The sequence below is a fragment of the Epargyreus clarus genome, unplaced genomic scaffold (assembly GCF_041222505.1).
Source record: "Epargyreus clarus isolate Ecla_fem2 unplaced genomic scaffold, WU_Ecla_fem_2.2 ptg000034l, whole genome shotgun sequence".
Taxonomy (NCBI): domain Eukaryota; kingdom Metazoa; phylum Arthropoda; class Insecta; order Lepidoptera; family Hesperiidae; genus Epargyreus; species Epargyreus clarus.
In genome coordinates, this window is record NW_027332239.1 from 8,438,358 (window position 1) to 8,458,007 (window position 19,650).

The 19,650-nt window shown below is 35.3% G+C and overlaps 1 protein-coding gene across 1 annotated transcript in view; it reads right to left on the minus strand.

The window, feature by feature from the left end:
- Window positions 1-4,155: 4,155 nt before the first annotated feature.
- Window positions 4,156-19,650, minus strand: part of unc-13-4A (BAI1 associated protein 3) — a 148,758-nt gene continuing 133,263 nt past the window's right edge. The window contains exons 21-25 of the mRNA XM_073091465.1: window positions 16,831-17,056; window positions 15,199-15,364; window positions 13,550-13,709; window positions 10,807-11,041; window positions 4,156-7,873 (exon numbers count right to left, since the gene is read on the minus strand). Coding sequence (XP_072947566.1) covers window positions 7,779-7,873; window positions 10,807-11,041; window positions 13,550-13,709; window positions 15,199-15,364; window positions 16,831-17,056 — 882 coding nt within the window. The 3' untranslated portion in view covers window positions 4,156-7,778. The remainder of the gene's footprint in view (window positions 7,874-10,806; window positions 11,042-13,549; window positions 13,710-15,198; window positions 15,365-16,830; window positions 17,057-19,650) is intronic.

Here is a 19,650-nt window from a genome sequence, read left to right on the forward strand (position 1 = left end):
GAGGAGCGAAAACTGCTCCTCCAGGGTAGAGCCCGATCGGGGCATCGCGCTTGGAGGGCTCCGGTTGTGTTCCGTCGGAGATCCCGGAGTTCTCCAACAAGCGTTGAGGACGGCCACCGGGGGGGTTTTAGTGCGGTAAAAATCCCACATAACCCGACGTCGCTCCCACGTCGTCGGGTACCTTTTGAAGGTTTCCCCCGCGAGAAAAAAAAAAAAAGGTAGAAGTAGGCACACGCTCAGCGCACATTATAAATAGGTACACTGAATCCTAAAATTTAGAAGAAATATCTGAATGTATCTTCTATTTGGGCGAAAATGGAATCTGAAGTCTCCTGCGCGGTGGACGGCATATCATCGTTCTAACTCATGGTAGTCAAAATACAAATAAATTTATATTTAAAAAAAATTAGACACGGCAGTGACGGCAGTGATAGCCTAGTGGTTAAGAAACTCGGCCTCTCCATCGAGGGGTCCGAGGTTCAAATCCCAGGCACGTACCTCTGATTTTTCGAAATTATGTGCGTATTAGAAATTAATTATCACTTACTAAAACGGTGAAGGAAAACATCGTGAGGACACCTGCATACCTGAGAGATGTATAATAAAAAAAATCTCAAAGGTATGTGAAGTCTACCAATACGCTCTTGGCCAGCGCGGTGGACTATGGCCTAATCCTTCTCATTATGAGAGGAGACCCGTGCCCAGCAGTGGGACAGTAATGGGTTGATGATGATAATGAAAAAAAAAATAAAAAGATATAAATAAATATTTAAATAGAAATATTATTTCACAAAACCCATTTATTTGATACCCGTGTAAAAGGTTAGTATAAAAATAAATTGGTCTACCATCTTGAATTTAGAATGACGTCACCAAGCTCATCGTGCATTGTCATCTAAACCTATCCTGTAAGCAAAATTTCAGTTTAATATTTGGAGCAAACTGGATTAAAATTCAGCTGAAACTTGGCCGTCAAATACACACGAAGTAACAAAGTTTAAATAAAAGTAAAAACACTTTTGTCGCTTAGAAGATACCCTTTAAAATCAAAACAGAATGTTTGATTTTACGTAAAATGTAAGACTATATTGAGAATTGGAAAATAGCGGGACAAAGCCTAGTATTACGGTATGAAGCTTTTACTATCGAAATAAGTGCTCCAAGCACGAGTAGAGGCATGTAATACGAGTGTTTGTTGAGAAAATCCCTCCGATGTTCCGGCGGAGCGGTCGTAGGAGCTTATGTGGGTGTTCCGCGAATTATGGAAGTCTCGGAAACCAACTCACGATAATATCTGAATTGGGTACTCAATGAGAGTTTTCCAGGAAATTTCTCAACAAATACACGTTGTTTGTTGAGTTTGAAGATGTTTTATTGTGTAATGATTTATGAATGGTAAATGTTATGCGTGGGTTTATATTAAAAACGATCAAACAAGGATAATATTATGATATTAAAATAGGACAAGATCAATCTCTCTACTTTTTTTATAAAAGATAGGTATGTATCTACAACGAAATGTTTACAGAACCCGCAATAGGAGAGACCGGTATGCTCTTTTCAATTTTTATGCGAAAATTGTACATAATATTAATAATAAAACTGACCTGTGTCACTTCCTATAATGGTTTGTATAGTGCGAAAATCCTGACAAACAGTGTGCAGATATTTTAGAGACATTACAGAGAGTGGTTTATGCTACTTTTTATCGAGAATTCATGCGTAAAAAATTAAAAACTGCACAAAGTTGCACGCAGTTGAAACTGCGGCCTTCCGTAAACAATTAAATCAAATTTTATGCGCCTATAAGCGGGTAATCTTGTAGTATAATCAATTGAAAATCAAACAAGTGCACGATTCTTAGGGCACGTAATAAACAGGGCAAAGGAGGGTTCGTGCCATGACGATATTAACATGTTAAAGTGATCAGCATCTAAATGCCTTTCTCGACACTTAAGCGGTGAAAACGGTTTTAAACAGCCTTAGCAGACAGTAGAGATAGCTTCTAAGTACTTTGTTAGACAAAAGGTTAAAGTTTTATTTAGTTTTGTTTTATTTTTGGTAGCTTATCTAACTGTAACCCAGTTATACAAAGGTGAATGTGTGTAGGTGAAGGTGGGTGGGGTATGAATGTAAATTATTAAAAGTACCCAAGTTATGAAGGGGTAATACATAAGTTGGATATTTTTAATGAGTTGATGGTAGAACCCTTTGTGGTTAGATTCTGGAGGCACCAACATAACACTTATTAGCAAGGTGGTAGAACCCCCTGTGGTTCAACTCCGGCGGCACCACCGCCACACCTATTTCTGCCTAATAACAGCAGTGTTAGGCGCTGCTGTGTTCCGGTTTGAAGGGTGTGGTAAGGGAGACAGACTTATCCGAGGCGTTCCAGCTTAGTCCTCAGGGGTAGCGGCGCATCTGTGGCCGACCTCAGGTTGGAATATCAGATTTTTTGGAGGAGAAGGAATGAGACACACATGTGCAATACGTTCCAACTTAGACCTCTGGGGCAGAACCTACCTAGGTGGGGTTGTTAAGAGATGTTCATGGGCAGTAGTAATCACTGACAGGTGCTCGTCTCTATAATATTAAAAAACCTTTTTATGAAAAAATCCATGCACAAAATTTAGAACTTAACCTCTTTGAGTATCTACCAGGGGGAAAGTTTAATCTTGAACTACTTATTACAGTTCTCCGCCAGCTTTGCGCAAATATAACAATCCTCAAAGTTTCAACTTGGTAAACATCTCAAGCAGTTGGCGGTACAGAACCTTCCATTATATTAGCCGTTATAGTGTTTGCAGCTCGCAGATTATGTAATTTTATTACATTATAACATGTTTCAATATTTTAACATATTTTTCGCCGTACAATTCTTAGCTTGGCGACTAAGTTCCCGCATTATTTTAATTTTTTTTTCATTAAAAGTAATACACAGATTACGTAACAATATACTCTTCCTTGTTGTTGATATCTTCAATACCCATCCATCACGCGATGAACTTGCTGAAGACACGCCCGCCAATCCCGAGTTTGATGATGCACATGGCCAAACATAGAAAGGATGGAATAATTACGTGTTGTTATGCGTACTGATACCATCTATATCGTAAATATATACGTAACTATATCGTAACGATATACTGGACCAATGTATCGAGTTACCAGTATCATAGCTGATACATTACATTCTTACTTTACGCGACTTCGGATAGCATTTTAGCGTATTTTTGATAGATGTATAGTATCAGTAGATAATAAAATAAGTCTTCCTGATAATAAAACGAGCACGCAGAAGCTCGATTGTACAACTTTATCTGTGGGTGTATAAATAGTTTGTCCATTATAATCCTGTTTTAATTCGTGATATCCAAATTGTATTTTATACCTATGCTGAGTACATACTCGTACAACTATATATTGAATTTTATAGCTAATTGCATAAAATCAAACTGAATTGTTTAAAACTAAAATATGAATTAATCCGTTCGTACTGTAATACTATAATACTGTAAATATTAAATATAATTAAGAAACTCTACAAGTATAAAAATGTACATCAATATAAATATAAAGTTTTCGTGTCGTATTGTGATAGCATCAATAAACACAAAGTTCACTAACGAGCAAACTATACTCCTGATGTTTACCCTAATACAATGATCTACGAGTAGTTGGGCAACTCAACTATTGTTAGGCCATATTATCCTTATTTTATTAGTGACTAGCTGTCCCGGCAAACTTTGTACCGCCTCAAAATCTATTTATCAAATATATTTCATATAAAACATAGCCTATGTTACTCGTGGATAAGGTAGCTTTCGAATGGTGTAAAAAATTTTAAAATCGATCCAGTAGTTTTTGAGCCTATTCATTACAATCAAACAAACAAACAAAGTTTTCCTCTTTATAATATTAGTATAGATAATATTAACATAACTCCTCTTGAGTTATACTACCAAGGTACCAACTCAGTACAGATTTTTTAAATGAAATTTAACTGAAACTTTACTAAATTAATGGTAAGTGCTCACTGCCATCCATCACCTTTTTCATAAGATTCCAGCAAATCGACATGAAGTCTATGACAGCAATAAAAAGTTTTAAAAATATAGTACAAGTGCAAACTGAAAATAAATAAAAACACCAAAGTATTCCACATGTAATACTTTATTATTCTTTATTCTTTGGTCACAGCAAAACAGACGAAAATCCATAAATCTATAATTTCTCGAAGCTAGTAACACATAATTTCAATGTATCTACTTTTTGCGGTAAGACGAACAGACAATTTCAAAACTACAATACTGTATCTACGGGGACATTTATATATTTATTTCACATTCAGAATTATTTTGAATACAACGACAATAAGATGGAATTATTTCAAATATGTATATCTAATAAATCATCCTATTACATAGACATCTTTTAAGCATTAATTATAATGTATTACACAATAGTAAAGAGTCCCGAAGAGTACATTATATAAATAAATATTAGCAATTATTACATACGCGAAAATATGCTTCATTCAGAAACTAAGAAAAAATATATTATATATTGCAGCAATATAATCCAAAAGATATATATTTGAATAATTAATCCAAAATGTTTTTGCATTTTAGCCTAATTTTAATTAATTGACTTTGAAAATGGTCTTGAAATATTTTTTTGAAAGTAGGTATCCAAAATATTGATTTAGATATAATTTATATTTTACTTAATGTAGTTACAAGCTCAACGATATGGTAGGTCGCAGTTGGATATGGAAATTAAACTTTAATAAACATTAAAGGTCTTGTTCTTGTCACGCGGGTTTATGACCGCGTTCGTGTCTCATCTGCATGCGTGAATTAAGTTGCTGCAGCCTCTCTGCGTTCCGCACGCGGGCGCTTATTTGACAGGAAAAGAATCTATGAAACCATAGGATGAAAATGTTGCGCATGCGAACTAAAATCGCACGCAATTATAAACTCGTGTGATAAGCAAAAGGCTCAAAGTCTGCGCTGTTACAATCGTATTGAAATATATAATATCAATAATTGTATAAAATAAAATAGGTACATAGCATTAAATTTATGCCAGAAAAGTACACAGAAGTATAAAAAAGCTAAGTAGCACATTTATTTATATATATAATATAATAAAATTCATTTGTAAATATAACCTAAGACAATATAATAATATACTCGTACATATTTTATGATTAAATTTCATTTTATATTTCAGATTTCTTAGCCAAACCATTGCATTGATTTATACCTTTGGCCGGTCAACTTTATATATTATTCACTACCCTTTCGTTCCTTTTTTACTGGCATACAATCTCCTGCACATACATAATACATTTATTTCATATTATATTTACCGTACTGACGCGTGTGCTTCTAGCAAGACGATTACATATTAGGGAGCTTACTCACGAGCAACAGGGAGCTAACGCTGTAGCCGCCTGTTCCTAGCGCCCGTCAGTGACTGGCGATAACAGCTCAACGTCGAACAGATCTAGGGAAAACACGTATTTTATAATATATTACAATACAATGATGTCTTATTCCGTCATTTTGAAACGAATATCAAAAATACGTCCGTTTGCTTAATTTCTTTATAATCCCGGCGCGCAGGGGCTACAATTGTCGCTCGTGTGGAAGCTCCCTAAGGAGACAAAAATATTCACGTGTACAAAATCATCCAGATCTTTGAATCCACTTTTCAAGACCTTAAATCCTGACTAAATAAGGTTAGTTGAGGTAAAATCGGATATGATGGAATTAAGCTCCAATTTTACCTCAAATAACCATACATTCATATACAAATTTTACCCTTTTCTTACTCTTTTGCAATAAATTTGGCAATTTTGCATCGTAAACGTTACGTATGTAATTAAGAGTAGATGTTCAAGAATTTTATTTATTAAATATAAATCAACATACATTAAAAACATTTGAAAGTAATGTTTTTCTCAACAACACTTACTTTTTTAGCAATTTTAAAGCTATTCTGAAAATTGTTACATTTCAAGCACTTCTCATAAAAGTACATAATAGCATAAATATTTTTAAACACCAATTAAGTATATTATCAATAATTGAGAAGTATACATCAATCAACGAAAATAATGACACAAGTTCTTAATACTACACAAGAATATAGACATGATTTCAACAAAAATCCAATTTATTTTGAATCTACACAATATTTTATCATTATAAGACATCAAGTATATTTGAATACATGCTATTTACTAAGTGTAATTGTAAAACACCAATACATTGTCTACTTTATATTCCATTAGTATACACAGTGAAAATTTTCACGTACAATTATAAAATTTTAAATACTCATATAATAATTCAGCTAACAATCAAAATCAGTCGTTTAAGACTAGACATAGAAACATTATCATACATAGATATGACCGAACTTTATAACCGCTCAAGATTGCAGTGCTTTGGTGTGCAGCACGTACGTAAATGGCGCTTTTCCTGTCACGCGTGTAACGCCTGTATGCGTGATCGGGTTGATATACATACACGTGACTTAACTCGCTGTTGTCACTTAGACTCGCTTGTGTATGCGTATGAAACAATAGAATGCAAGTGGCACGCGTGCGGATGGGACGCGGGTACAGGTGTAAATACGCGTGACAGGAAAATCTCCCGAGACCGAGGAAGGAATCAAGTAATTCGTAATAGATTATCATTTTTTCACGCGGATTTTACATGACAATAATAAATGTGGTACGTACTGCACGTTGATAGCTCTCACTGCATTATGCCTGACTCGGACTAGCAGTTTTGGTTATGTACAGTGACCAAATGTTATAAAGTATGATGTTTTGATGTTAGCTTACCACGCGCAACTTCAGGCTTGTCAAATATTCCGAGCGGTCATAGAGTTCGGCGATAATTACATTTAATGGCGACTCGGAGAACATGAAGCTCATTTCAATAGGAAATAGGACAAGCTTTAAGGTTCTGCGATGAAGATACACTGCGATACAAAAATAGATGTGAGGGAAAATAGTGTTGTTTAAAAATCTTACGCCATTTTGGCGAAAATCAATATGGAGGGTCCAGAACAGTCTTAGAATAACAAAAATTCCATCATAAGTGTAAAAAGGTATATTTGATATCAAATTTAGATATGCATTCTGTCGAATTTCTGTAATATAAAACGCACAGAGTTGATATGGTACTGAACTCATAAAAGGCAAAACAAAAATAAATTAATCTCCGAAATAATCTGTTACATCGATCGAGTTATAGTAAAGGTGAGCAAAATTTGAGTGCGTGTGAAGTATACACATTTACACATACATACATCAAATGGTGTGTTCGGCGTGACATCTACGCAAGAGGGTAAACAGTATAGAAAGTACACATATAAAAATAATAACAACAAGTCTTAAAGTACTTGGTCGGGAGTTTCTACTAGAATCTACAACTAGGGACAGGTATAAGCTCCGAAGGTGCACACTATACACATGAATGTAAGATTCTCGGAAAGTTTACACAATATTCTCTCATGAGTAGAAGAGTTACACAGTCTTTGTAATATAATATACATTAATACTGATGCTTTATTACATCTTAAGGTACGAGACCTAAAATTTTAACACGTTTAAAAATTAAATTTTGCTTTTAAAATATTGAAATCTTTTTAAAATATAGATATTTTAATATTGTCGACATTTATAATGGACGTTGGCGTAAATAGAATGAAGCCACAGAACAAAAAAAACCTTGTGAAGATAGAATATGAGAAGAGATTCACTGCTCGGCAAAACGCAGTTTTTGCTTCTTGACGAAATCGATAGCCAGTTTGTCTGTCGTACGCGATTCCAGTATCTGCAGAATGGGATGATCTGAAAAGGCATGCTTAATTTAATATTTATTTAATTAAATAAATAAACTTCACAAATACGCAAACACTCAGACCCTACACAGAAATCTAAATTCATCACTTAGATACTCGTATCTATCTGGCCGGGGATGGACCCCGGAACCCTCTGTCAATTAAGTTAAGAGATGACCATAGATAGTCTTGATTCCTTGCTAACACAGACAGACAATAAACAGTTTCTCAAATTGTTTAATTGATAAGACATAAATATCTTACGGTAACAAATAAAGAAATCTATTAACAAACAAAAAATGACAAGCTATTCAACTGTTTATATATAGTTCTTATAAGCCGACTTTTACAAATCTTGCTAATAGCTCTCCATTATTAGTGATCAATAGTTTTTGGTTTCACAATTCCGAACAGAGTCTTAATAGACCGACAGTATTCAAGCTCTTATTCAAAGCGCGACTCGGGCATTTATAAGGCATTCAGGAGCACAGGGGTATTAAGCAAAGTTTCCAACTCGACGCCACTTTCCATTTTACGGGTCTAGACTTACGATAGATTCTTAATAAATTTATGGACTCTGCCCACGTAGGTGAGTTTAGGGTCAAAACAGACTTATTATTTTTTGTATAACATAAATAATTGGTAATCAGACTTAATAAGATCAATCAATTTAATAATAATGTTTATGCCTATATCTGTTTTTCTATAGATTACAAATCTTAGCAAAATCGTTGGTAATAGCTCTGCATATTATAAGTAACATATAGTTTCTGGTTTTAAAAATTTCTGAAAGAGTCCTAATATAGCAAGTTATATTTCAAGCTCGTATTCAAAGCGCGACTCGGGCATTTATAAGGCATTCAGGAGCACAGGGGTATTAAACAAAGTTTCCAACTCGACGCCACTTTCCATTTTACGGGTCTAGACTTACCATAGATTCTTAATAAATTTATGGACTCTACCCACGTAGGTGAGTTTAGGGTCAAAGCAGACTTATTATTTTTTTCATTGCAAATGCATTTTATGATATTCATATTTAATAAGACACTTTAATTATAAAGTTAATAAGATAAGATAAGTTGATTATTATTAAAAATGAAAGCCAATTATGAAATCACTCAATATATTAAAATTAAATTTACCAATTTCTAGTATGTAGAAATTGTCTAATATTGATCTTTGGTTGATATAAATTATATTTATTTTCAGCGTGAGACTAATCATGAATGTATTTTAATACACGAGAGTTTATTGTATTTTCAAATGACATAATGCATTTTACAAAATAATAGTTATGACATAATACTATCTACTTACGAGTATACTAAAATCTCCAGTATTCTTAAAGCAACTAATAAATCATAGTATAAAAGCAAATCTGGTAAGATCTTAATGAGTGCTTCCATTAGAATTCAGGGTTTCTCAAAGTGGGGTACGCCAGTTAATCGTAGTGGATTCGCCACAAAATATGAGTAATGGCGTCATCTTACCAAACTTTAAGCGTACAAAACACATGGTGAAGCACACCTAAATAAATCAAAGTAAAATTTCTTGCTTCTAGAAACAACTGAATTTGCCACAAGATAATGCCATCCATCATATTTATTACAAACAAATATCCATTCTCATGTGTGACTATATTGCTTATAAATAAATTATTTTATTCGTTTTATTTATAGCCAGCTTTCTCGAGGGGTTCGCCGATATTTTAAAAATCTAATAACGCGGAGCTTTCAGTTTGAGAAATACTGAGATCGTTTAACTTCGACGTTTTGCAGACTCCGCTGTCAACTGATTGGTAATAAATAGATGGAATCGAACCGCTCCGATCGCTTTTCTGTTCTTTACAATGGGTCTTCGTTAAACTATTGTCTTCTAATAGCCTTAGTTTTTTCGATGATCCTTTGTTATTTAAGGCAGATATACCAGTTTTGTTTACAGTACCAAAATATAGCTTTTTGAAGCATGAATCAATTTTGTAAAAAAAGTATTCTGAGTACGTTTGCAGCAATGTTATCTCGCTTGTTTAATGCATGGTTAAGATTTACCACTTATCAACTTATCAAGTGGATTGCTCGCTCGTTTGCTACTTCAATCATAAAAAAAATCTTCAAATATACTGCTGTTAGGCAGCTCGATTGGGCGAAGCGGGTCGGGCAGAGAGTGTTCGGGCATGTCGGAAAGACGGTCTCGCGTGCCATCTACACAAGCGCTTCGCCTGCGATGTCATATGCAGATAAGATGTTTTGGTCGTACAAAAAAATCTGCGACGCTTGCCTCTCCTTAAGAGTGTCAATGCATTTGTGGTTAGTTTCAGATAGAACCGATGGGCCTGCAGTGATTATTTAGCAATAAGTAAACTACTCGCTCGTTGGTTACATCAATCCTACAAAAAAATTATCATACGTACTGCGGTCATGTAGATGCATGAACGGCAGCTCGTACGGGCGCAGCGAGTCGGGCGCCGGGTACGCGCGCGAGCGGCACAAACGCTAGGCTTACCCTCAAGAGTGTCAATGCATCTGTAGTCTGATTCACAAAGAACCTTGTTCTAAATGGAGTTAGTTACAGGTGTCCATGGCCAGCAGTGGTTACTAAACATTAAGTAAGTTGTATGCTTTTCTATACTGACCCCGGTTGACATCTTGACTTTTGCCGTTTGCTTTATCGTCTTACGAATTTCCGATCAGGTCACGTGATCCTGACTCGATTTTAACATTTTTAAGCTATTGCATAGCTTTTATCGCGGACTTTGAGCGCGGCGACCGAATCAAAAAAAAAATCGGTAAGAAAAACAGATTAATTCGTCAACTTGAATACAAATGGCAGCAATACATATTTTTTATATAAATCAAATCAAATGAAATCATTTTTTTTTAATTCAAAATAGGTTCTTTACAGAGCACTTTTTGAATGTCAACTATATATAATCAGCATACGTACTGCGATCGTGTAGCTGCATGAGCGGCAGCTCGTACGGGCGCAGCGGGTCGGGCGGCGAGTGTCCGGGCACGCCGGGCACGCGCGCGAGCGGCACGAACGCCTCGCCCGCGAAGTCGTCCGCGGTGAGCACGTCGCGGTCCCACACCGACAGCGCGAGCGCCGCCTGCTGCGAGCGGCACGCCTCCAGCGACACGCTGAACTCGAAGCACTCGTCCCACACAGGGTTTAGAGTTTTCTGTACACACATATATACGTACACATGTACTTACATACATAGACACTATATAATATACACAAATACATGCAAATATTAAAACTTAGATACTATGACAATGACGTGTGTGTATGAGACATATGTATGTCCATACATTGTACACATATACAAGGTCCCGTAAGTACCACGACAAACTTAGGGAGAAAATAAATTAGGAACTGATCTCTTAGAAAACATACACCTTTATTAAAAGTGTCACAGTTTTCAATCTATCCATTGTTATATAAATCTTTATATACAGGGTGAATTTTTCAAATAGGCCTTCAGGGCCAAATCCGAAACTATAAGGATTAGCGAAAAATGCAGAAAGGAGTTCCGATTTTGATAAAAACTAAAACTGCATCATTAGTTTTTTAAAATATATTTTTCTTTAGCCGGGAATCGAACGAGTTCATTTTGAAAAAAATTACACCCTCTATATAATTCCACTATCTGATATCTTGCAAGGATTAAATTCTGGGAAGTTATGTTATGTGACAAATTAAAGGAAAAGGAAAATTTTGAAGAAAATACATATTTTTTCATACATTGGCATACTAATCCTTAAGGATTATACATAACAAATGATAATGTATAATTCTTTAGAAACATACATCACTCATACCATTGAAGAATTCGTTGGTTATTCAACTAATTATTCGATGTTATGACCATGACATACGGCTTAGTATGAGAAAGTAATAGTTTGGCAAATAAGTTACCGCCGTTTTTAGGATTATTTTTTTAATAAAAATATATAACTGATTAAATCGTAAATTCTTATTGTTTCTTGTTTACAACTTCGTTTAAACGTTAAATATGATTTTCTATATCTCTTTGTTTAGTAATCACTCGGATTTGACTCGAAAAAGTCATTCTCGCAAATAGTCAACTTTACATCTGTATTAAACGGAACTCCGCCCATAGCAAGTTAAATCTATTATAATGGTCCTCAAAAGAACCTTAACTAAGTCGGGCATAAAAATATAAATTCTTGGAGAACAAAATGTCCGCTTTCGAATGATTTGAAACATTGAGCCAAAAAAAATTGTTAATATGCGAAATATTTAAATTTATGAACGGCGGGAACTTAACTGCCAAATTAATATGAAAAAATATGCGTTTTCTTTAAATTGGGGCTTTTCCTTTAGTTTGTCATTTATCATTACTTCCCAGATTTTGATCCTTATAAGCAACACTATCAGATAGTGGAATAATATAGAGGATGTATTTTTTTCAAAATGAACTCGATCGATTCCCGGCTAGGGAAAATGTTATTTAAAAAAGTAATGATGCAGTTTTTGTTTTTATCAAAATCGGCCTCGTAACTCCTTTCAGTATTTTTCGCTAATCTTTATAGCTTCGGATTTGGCCCTGAAGGCCTGTTTGAAAAATTCACCCTGTATATATTTCTTATGTGCGTGTGTATGTCACTGAACTCTTCCTAAACGACTGGACTAATTTTGATGATATTTGTTGTGTGTCTTCAAGGGGACTTGAGAATGGTTTATATTCACAATTTAGTCCGTGGGAAAAGATTATTTTAATTTATTTTTAATTCGTAAGTAGTTATACAATCGGAAATTATGCATTTGATCAAGAGATGATCTTTAGCAAAGTTGTAGTCCAAGAGCCCACGAGGGTTTGGGAGTTGGTAAGACCAATTTTCGACAGATGGCACCACTGTCATTTCAATGCAGGAACAAATTTTCCGTTTTATGTATGTCAAATTATTTCTTTAAAATGCGAGCGAAGCCGCGGGCACCACTAGTTAAATATAAAAATAAAACAATTGATAGAACGTTTTTGTACGTTTGGTGACATTTTTATTCATGTATTTTATAGGTATTATTACGACACACCCTGTATACACACATTTCTCATTCTTACATACGTTATAGAAACTCATGAAATGCAAATGTTATTCTAATATAAATTTATGTATAACATGAAAATGTAATAATAAAAAGTTAGGATACGTGATAGCGGTTGGTTGCTGAAAAAACTTTATCTGTAAAGATAATTAAACAAAGTATTTTGTAAAAAGAAGTTTTGAAATGAGGGCAAACAATTGGGCATCTCATTATACATTAATGTTTATAGCTGAAAAAATATACAATTAAAATTGTAAATGCAAAAAGAAGTTTAAAAGAGGTTTGTTTTTCTCAATTACTTTATTTTTTCAAGGGATTTATTTTGTAGAGATAGAATAGAGATCCAAATTTCAGTATTTCTAAAAACTATTAAATTTCGCCTGATTACCTATTATTAGACGAATAGTTATTTTACGTCAAATCGCAGCATATAGTGATCGCAATAATATTTTCGCGACTCACAATCTCGCGTACAGTCGTTTTGTTTGAAAAGACTCATGTCTTGTGCCACCATCCATCCGATAAAAATCGTCTGATTTGAAAACGCCCTTAGATTTTAATGTTATTTATCAACTGATTTGGAATAACCGTTAAAGCTAAATATTATTTACGTTACCTTCTGAACATTGGTGCTTTGCTCATGAGCTTTAGGGAACAGTCGTTTGGGGAGCAGCTCGAGGACCACGAAGGGGTCGCTCAACCCGTTGGGATCCAGCGGAATGACGTCACGGGCGGAGAGCACCTCCACACACAGCGAGTCGTGGTTGAAATATACTCTAGTAAAATTACATTTATAAAATAAATAATGAATTAATTCCTATAGTTTACGTCGTACCTAATGATAAATACTATACTAGTTATAGTTATAATAAATACAAAGAAATACACAAGATATATAGTAGAGTTATTGCGAGTCATAAATTTACATTACCTTCTTGAAAGTTAGAGGATTGCATATAATAACAAAAAAAAGATATTAAGCTGTATATTGCCTCGTATATATAATCTCTTATAACAAGAAATCTTTCTTTAATTGTGTTAATCAGAAGAGATTATAAATGCATCTGTTAAATATTGAGTATGTCTTTTAAGATGTAAAGATTCTACAACAAAAAAAAATAAGATAAGTAAACCATTTTTAGACATTGAACAAAAATAGTCGTGTCAAATAAATAAAACATGAAAACATTAATAATAGCAAGAATAAGTACGTCTTATTTCCAAGAAAATATAAAGGCTACACTTCACTGCCGTTTAAACGAGATACAGCGCTCGCTACGTAACTATGTTTTATTATGACAAGACGTCGTCCATTTCCAACTGTCACCGGTGGCTTTGTTACTACAGTATACGAGTAGTTACTATATTAACATGTCTTGAAAATGTTAGTATAGTTAGGTCGTTTGTCCACCGCACCGTCACCCAGCCGATACCGAGAACGAGATTATTTCGGGCCGATTTTAAAATGTCGTGACGATAATAGTTATTCACCGCGACCGGTATCGGCGGTTTATTTTGTTCCAGCTGTCACTTGTGTGACGGCAATGTATGGACAAGTTGAAACGTATTTTATATTGCCGGTACATTGGCCCGTCAAAATCTCGGTGCGGATCTAGTGGTCACGCCGATCTACTCGAAATATCGGCGGCCGGGATGACGGTGCTCGGGTGACAAAGTGCGGTGGACAAGCGGCTATAATAAATGTATGTACACTACTTCGGCGCCATCATCAGTTATCGGTATCGGCTCGGTGACGGTGGCGGTGGACAAACGGCGTTAGCCTTGACAATGTTTAGAATCTGTGGTTTAGAACATCAAACTTAGGCGTGTGTGGTTGACGACATACAATTAATCACGATATGTATTCTCTTCCGAATATAATAAGAAAGATTGAGGTGTAAAACTTGGTTAAATGTCTTATGTTTATAGGATAAACATAACTTATATCTTTGAAAAAACTAGATACTTTCAGAGATACTATAATCATAATTTAATGAGGATAAAATTGATAAATAATAATTGAACCCACAAAATCCGGCTTAGTTTGAATTGAGAAATAAAAATATATTTATAACACCTGCTCTTCATGCCCGTATTACAGGTTTCAAAATGGTTTCATCATCCCATCTTATTATAGACTTAGTATGACCGCGTTAAGTAAAATGATTACATTATCCTATTAAAATAGAAGACCAAAACAATAACCTTCACAAATACTTCGGACATAATCTAGCACGCTATGCACAGTGTACTGTGAATACTGACCGGACGAGTATAGAGCCGTAGGGCGAGGGCATGGGCGTGCGGGCTTGTTCCGCGACGCGCTCGGCGAGCCACAGCTCCAGCAGCAGCTCGGTGCTCGCCTGGTGGTACTGCAGCCGCTGCTCCACGCGCGACCACTCCGCGCTGCGCACCTCGCTCAACGGCAAACCTGTGCAAATAATGCGACAATAGCGTTTGTGCTTTCCCATGCGCACCTCGCTCAACGGCAAACTTGAGGAAATAATGATTTAATAGTATTTGTGCTTTCCCATGCGCATCTCGCTCATCGGCAAACCTACACAAACGACGCTTTTTATAGCACTTGTACTTTTCCCCCGATAAATAACTAATCTTTGAATTAGACGTAATGCAAAGGGTAGAGGACTGATCTCCTCATCGGCAAACCTGCGCAAATAATGTTTTAATAGCATTTGTGCTTTCCCACTGATAGATAGTCTTTAAATTAGGTCCAATGCAAAGGGTAGACTATGGAACTCCTCATTGGCAAACCTGTGCAAACAACGTTTTTATGGCAATTGTACTTTTCGGCCGATAAATAATCTTTGAATGAAGCCCAATGCTAAACCAAAAGGGTAGATGACTGAACGCGAAAAAAATATGTTGTTGTGATGGCTGAGTAAGTATCAGTATAATGCTTGTGTTAGTGTTTGTTTATATAGTATAGTAGTATAGTATAGGAGTAGCAGACGACCATCCAGTCCACCTATGGTAAGTGGCTACTGCCACCCATGGACATCTGTAATCCACCCCAAATAGGATTAGATTACTACCTCTGAGGACTAAGCTGAAATCGAAAAAAATATACCCTTACCACACCATTCAAACTAAAACCAAGCAGTGTTTACACTGCTGTTATTAGGTGGTAGAAATAGGTATGGCGCTGGTGCAACCACAAAAGGTTCTACCACCATCAGGATATTGGTCTCGGTTAAAAGTCATCACAAGAACTGAATGTTAGTGCATAACATTGCAGTCACGCTCAGCCCAGTTGCTCTTCTAGACTATCTACCAAGTTGCTCGTTCTAGAAAGCTACGAAGAGCGCTTGGACGAGAATGTGTATTTGTCATTATGTTCCCGCAGTCTAACATAATAGCAAATTTTTCCACACTCACTTTATCACATTAAATGTAACACATAATAACACGTACTTAAAATACTTCGCAATCAGGAATGTGCATCGGCTTTTAGTTAAATAGTTTCGCTTCGGCTAACCCTTATTAAGCAAGTTTAAAATTGTTAGTGTTCATCCAGTATCAACTCAAAAGCAGGTTTTATTAACATAAAGTTAGTACTCTAACATCATTTACAGGAATTTATCGATCTAAATCTACGATATGAAGTTAATGCGTTATGAGCTTTTAAAAGTGTATTACCAAAACGGCATCATTACGAAGTGTTTTTTTTAATTCCCGACTTTATTACATCTAGAGCATGATAGTTATATATGATTTATCAAATTATGATAACAAGTTTAGAAGTTATTAGGAAACATATGCACTTACATACGCTATAGGTACACATAAACATAATCCTTTTTTTTGTAGTCGTCGAGTACCTTAAATACTACAAGTTGTATATGTAGTATATACATTGAATAATTCCAAAAATCTTACCTTTTCCTTCAGCATGAATGAATTCAGCGAGAAGATCCAGGGCCTCTCGTAGTCGATCATGGTAGACTCTGGGCCTCTCTGGACCACCAGAGTCAGCTTGAGTGGCCATCTCCTTGAGCACGGCGCTCCAGCAGCCGGCCAGCGCGCGGGTGAACGCCCGCGGGAGCAGCCAGGTGTTGAGCGAAGACAGGTGCTGGTCCAGAAACTCCAGCAGTGGAGTTATGGCCTGTTTTAATAAAAAAACATATCTCCAAATAAGAGGCCTTTCTTTCGGTGTTTCATGATTTTTTCACCACATATAAAATTGGTCATATTTAGAGAGACCCCCCTTCTCTAGTGTGACATCATATATTTTGAAATTTTACATCTAGAAATTATTAAAATAGAACAGCACTTTTTGATTATATTTTTTCCATTTAAATGATGTATACATAAAATAAAATTGGAGATATATCACGTTTTAAGTCAGTTATTCATATTATATAATCTACATCGATACTAATAAAAGTACCTAATATACAATATATATATATATATATATATATATATATATATATATATATATATATATATATATATATATATATATATATATATATATATATTGTATTGTAAACAAATATATCAAAACTAAATATTTTCACAAACATGATCGCGGCGAAATAAATTCCATAAAATTGCTTTATGATAAGAATCTAACCGCGAAAGGAAAGTTCCTCCTATAATAGTATTATGGTCCAAGATTGCCACGGCTTGCGACGTAGGCTTTTAGATGATTAGGCAGAAATTCAACGTACTTAGAAAAGGAACCATTATCATGAAAGAACGTCAACGATATAGAAGCCGAAAGCTAGGGTGGACTTGACTAAAATGTAACATATTTAAGGGCCACCGCAGACATGCTACGTTTAGTCGACTATCCACGATTTACCTTTATTCTGAAGAAAGAAAGACAAAAATATTCGGCAAAATACATGCCATAACTATTTTAAACCGAAACCGTCTCCACTCAGCTTTAATGTCCAGTCAGTCACAGCCACTTTTGTAAGCTAGATGTACCATTAAGAACGATGCTAAAGCGCGAATTTTTATACTGTAGTTGAACGAGAGTCGTGAATGGTTAATGTAGCAAGTTTTTGCCCTAAAAAGCAAAATGATATTTGACAAGCGCTATTTATAATAGGATTAATAAGTATTTAAAATTCACGTGTATCTTATAGTATAGGTCATAGTGTAGCCACCGTCATCAGCAACACTTTAAGGACCTTTTTTGAATTATTTTTGAAAACCTCCGCGCAAATCGAAAACCGTGGAGAAGCGGCACGTTTTCTTTTCGTTTCAAGAGTGTCTTATGTTGCCATGTAAGAAATGTTACGTTAATACTCAATTGCATAAAATGTTGTAGAATTGTTAGAAGTGTGTGAACAGCGATCAAACGAGGTGGAACAGAACTTTGCTTAACGTTGCGTCGTTTGCGAAATGGAACTCGATGTAGCGTTAACTGTGTGCATATCCCTTTATGTTCTTTTGAAACTATAGCAATAATCACATATTTAAATTCTATACTATATACTTTAATGTATCCAACTTTTGTATATAGATTAGAAGCAAAAGGCTTTGAAACTATTTACAATTTACTTGTATTGGATCATGAATGTGACTTCTTAAACTTAGGTCGGGTAATAAACGATTTGTTACAAGGTTATTTTTTATATTTTTATTTTACTTTTACTTGTTATATTTATTTTACTTTTTATATTTCTGTACCTTAAGGGTAAAAACGGGTCCATAACGGGCATGAGTACAAATAAAAATAAACTAGGTACATAATAAAATAGTACTACTACTACTATGATAACGAATAAAAATAAAAATATGCAAATTTGGTGATACGGTAACTTCCACATGTGAATTAGACGTACGTGACCACTACCCTTACCATGAGTTGTTACGTTTTGACAAATATGACTGTTTTGGTATTTGTTTACGTATTTGCCCATATAATTTCCAATCAGCGCCCCTAGCGGATTGTGTCAGAACTTGGAAATAGTATGGGCTAATACGTAAACAAATACCAAAACAGTCATACTTGTCAAAACGTAAAAACTCATGGTAAGGGTACAGTTGTTATTGATAGCGTGATAAAGTGATGATCATTCATGCAAGGGATTCCGGCTTCAATTTCTCATCAAAGCGATGTATCTAGTTTTCCCTTGTATTTTTCTTGTATGCATATTACCTACATAGAGATTTCTAGAGCGGAGGGCGGCTACGAATGCAGAAAGCGTTACAAATCTAAATCTGTTACTACCTATTGGATCAAAGTCCGCATTATGAGTGGCTAATAATATCATAAAATATTTTTTTCCTAGTGCTAGACAGAGACAAATGAATTAAACATATTTTCTTGGAACATAAACCGCCTGTGATCGGCTTTATTTAAAACCTGTTTTACATTGCATTGCTAAGGGTGTTCACTCAAAAAGTGTTTAACGCGCCTAAATATTTTTTTCATTTTAAACATTATCACAATAAAATGTTTACCATACCTGTCCAGTGGGCAGCGTGTCAGGGGACCAGGCATGATGGAACATGCCTTGCGGAGTGGCGAGCTCGCACGGCTAAGGGTGTTCATTCAAAAAGTGTTCAACGCGTCTAAAGGTTTCACTTAAAAAAAATCAATAAAATGTTTATCATACCTGTCCAGTGGGCAGCGTGTCAGGGGACCAGGCGAGGTGGAACACGGCCTTGCGGAGTGGCGAGCTCGCACGGCTAAGGGTGTTTTCAAAAAGTGCTCAACGCGCATAAAGAATTTTTCAC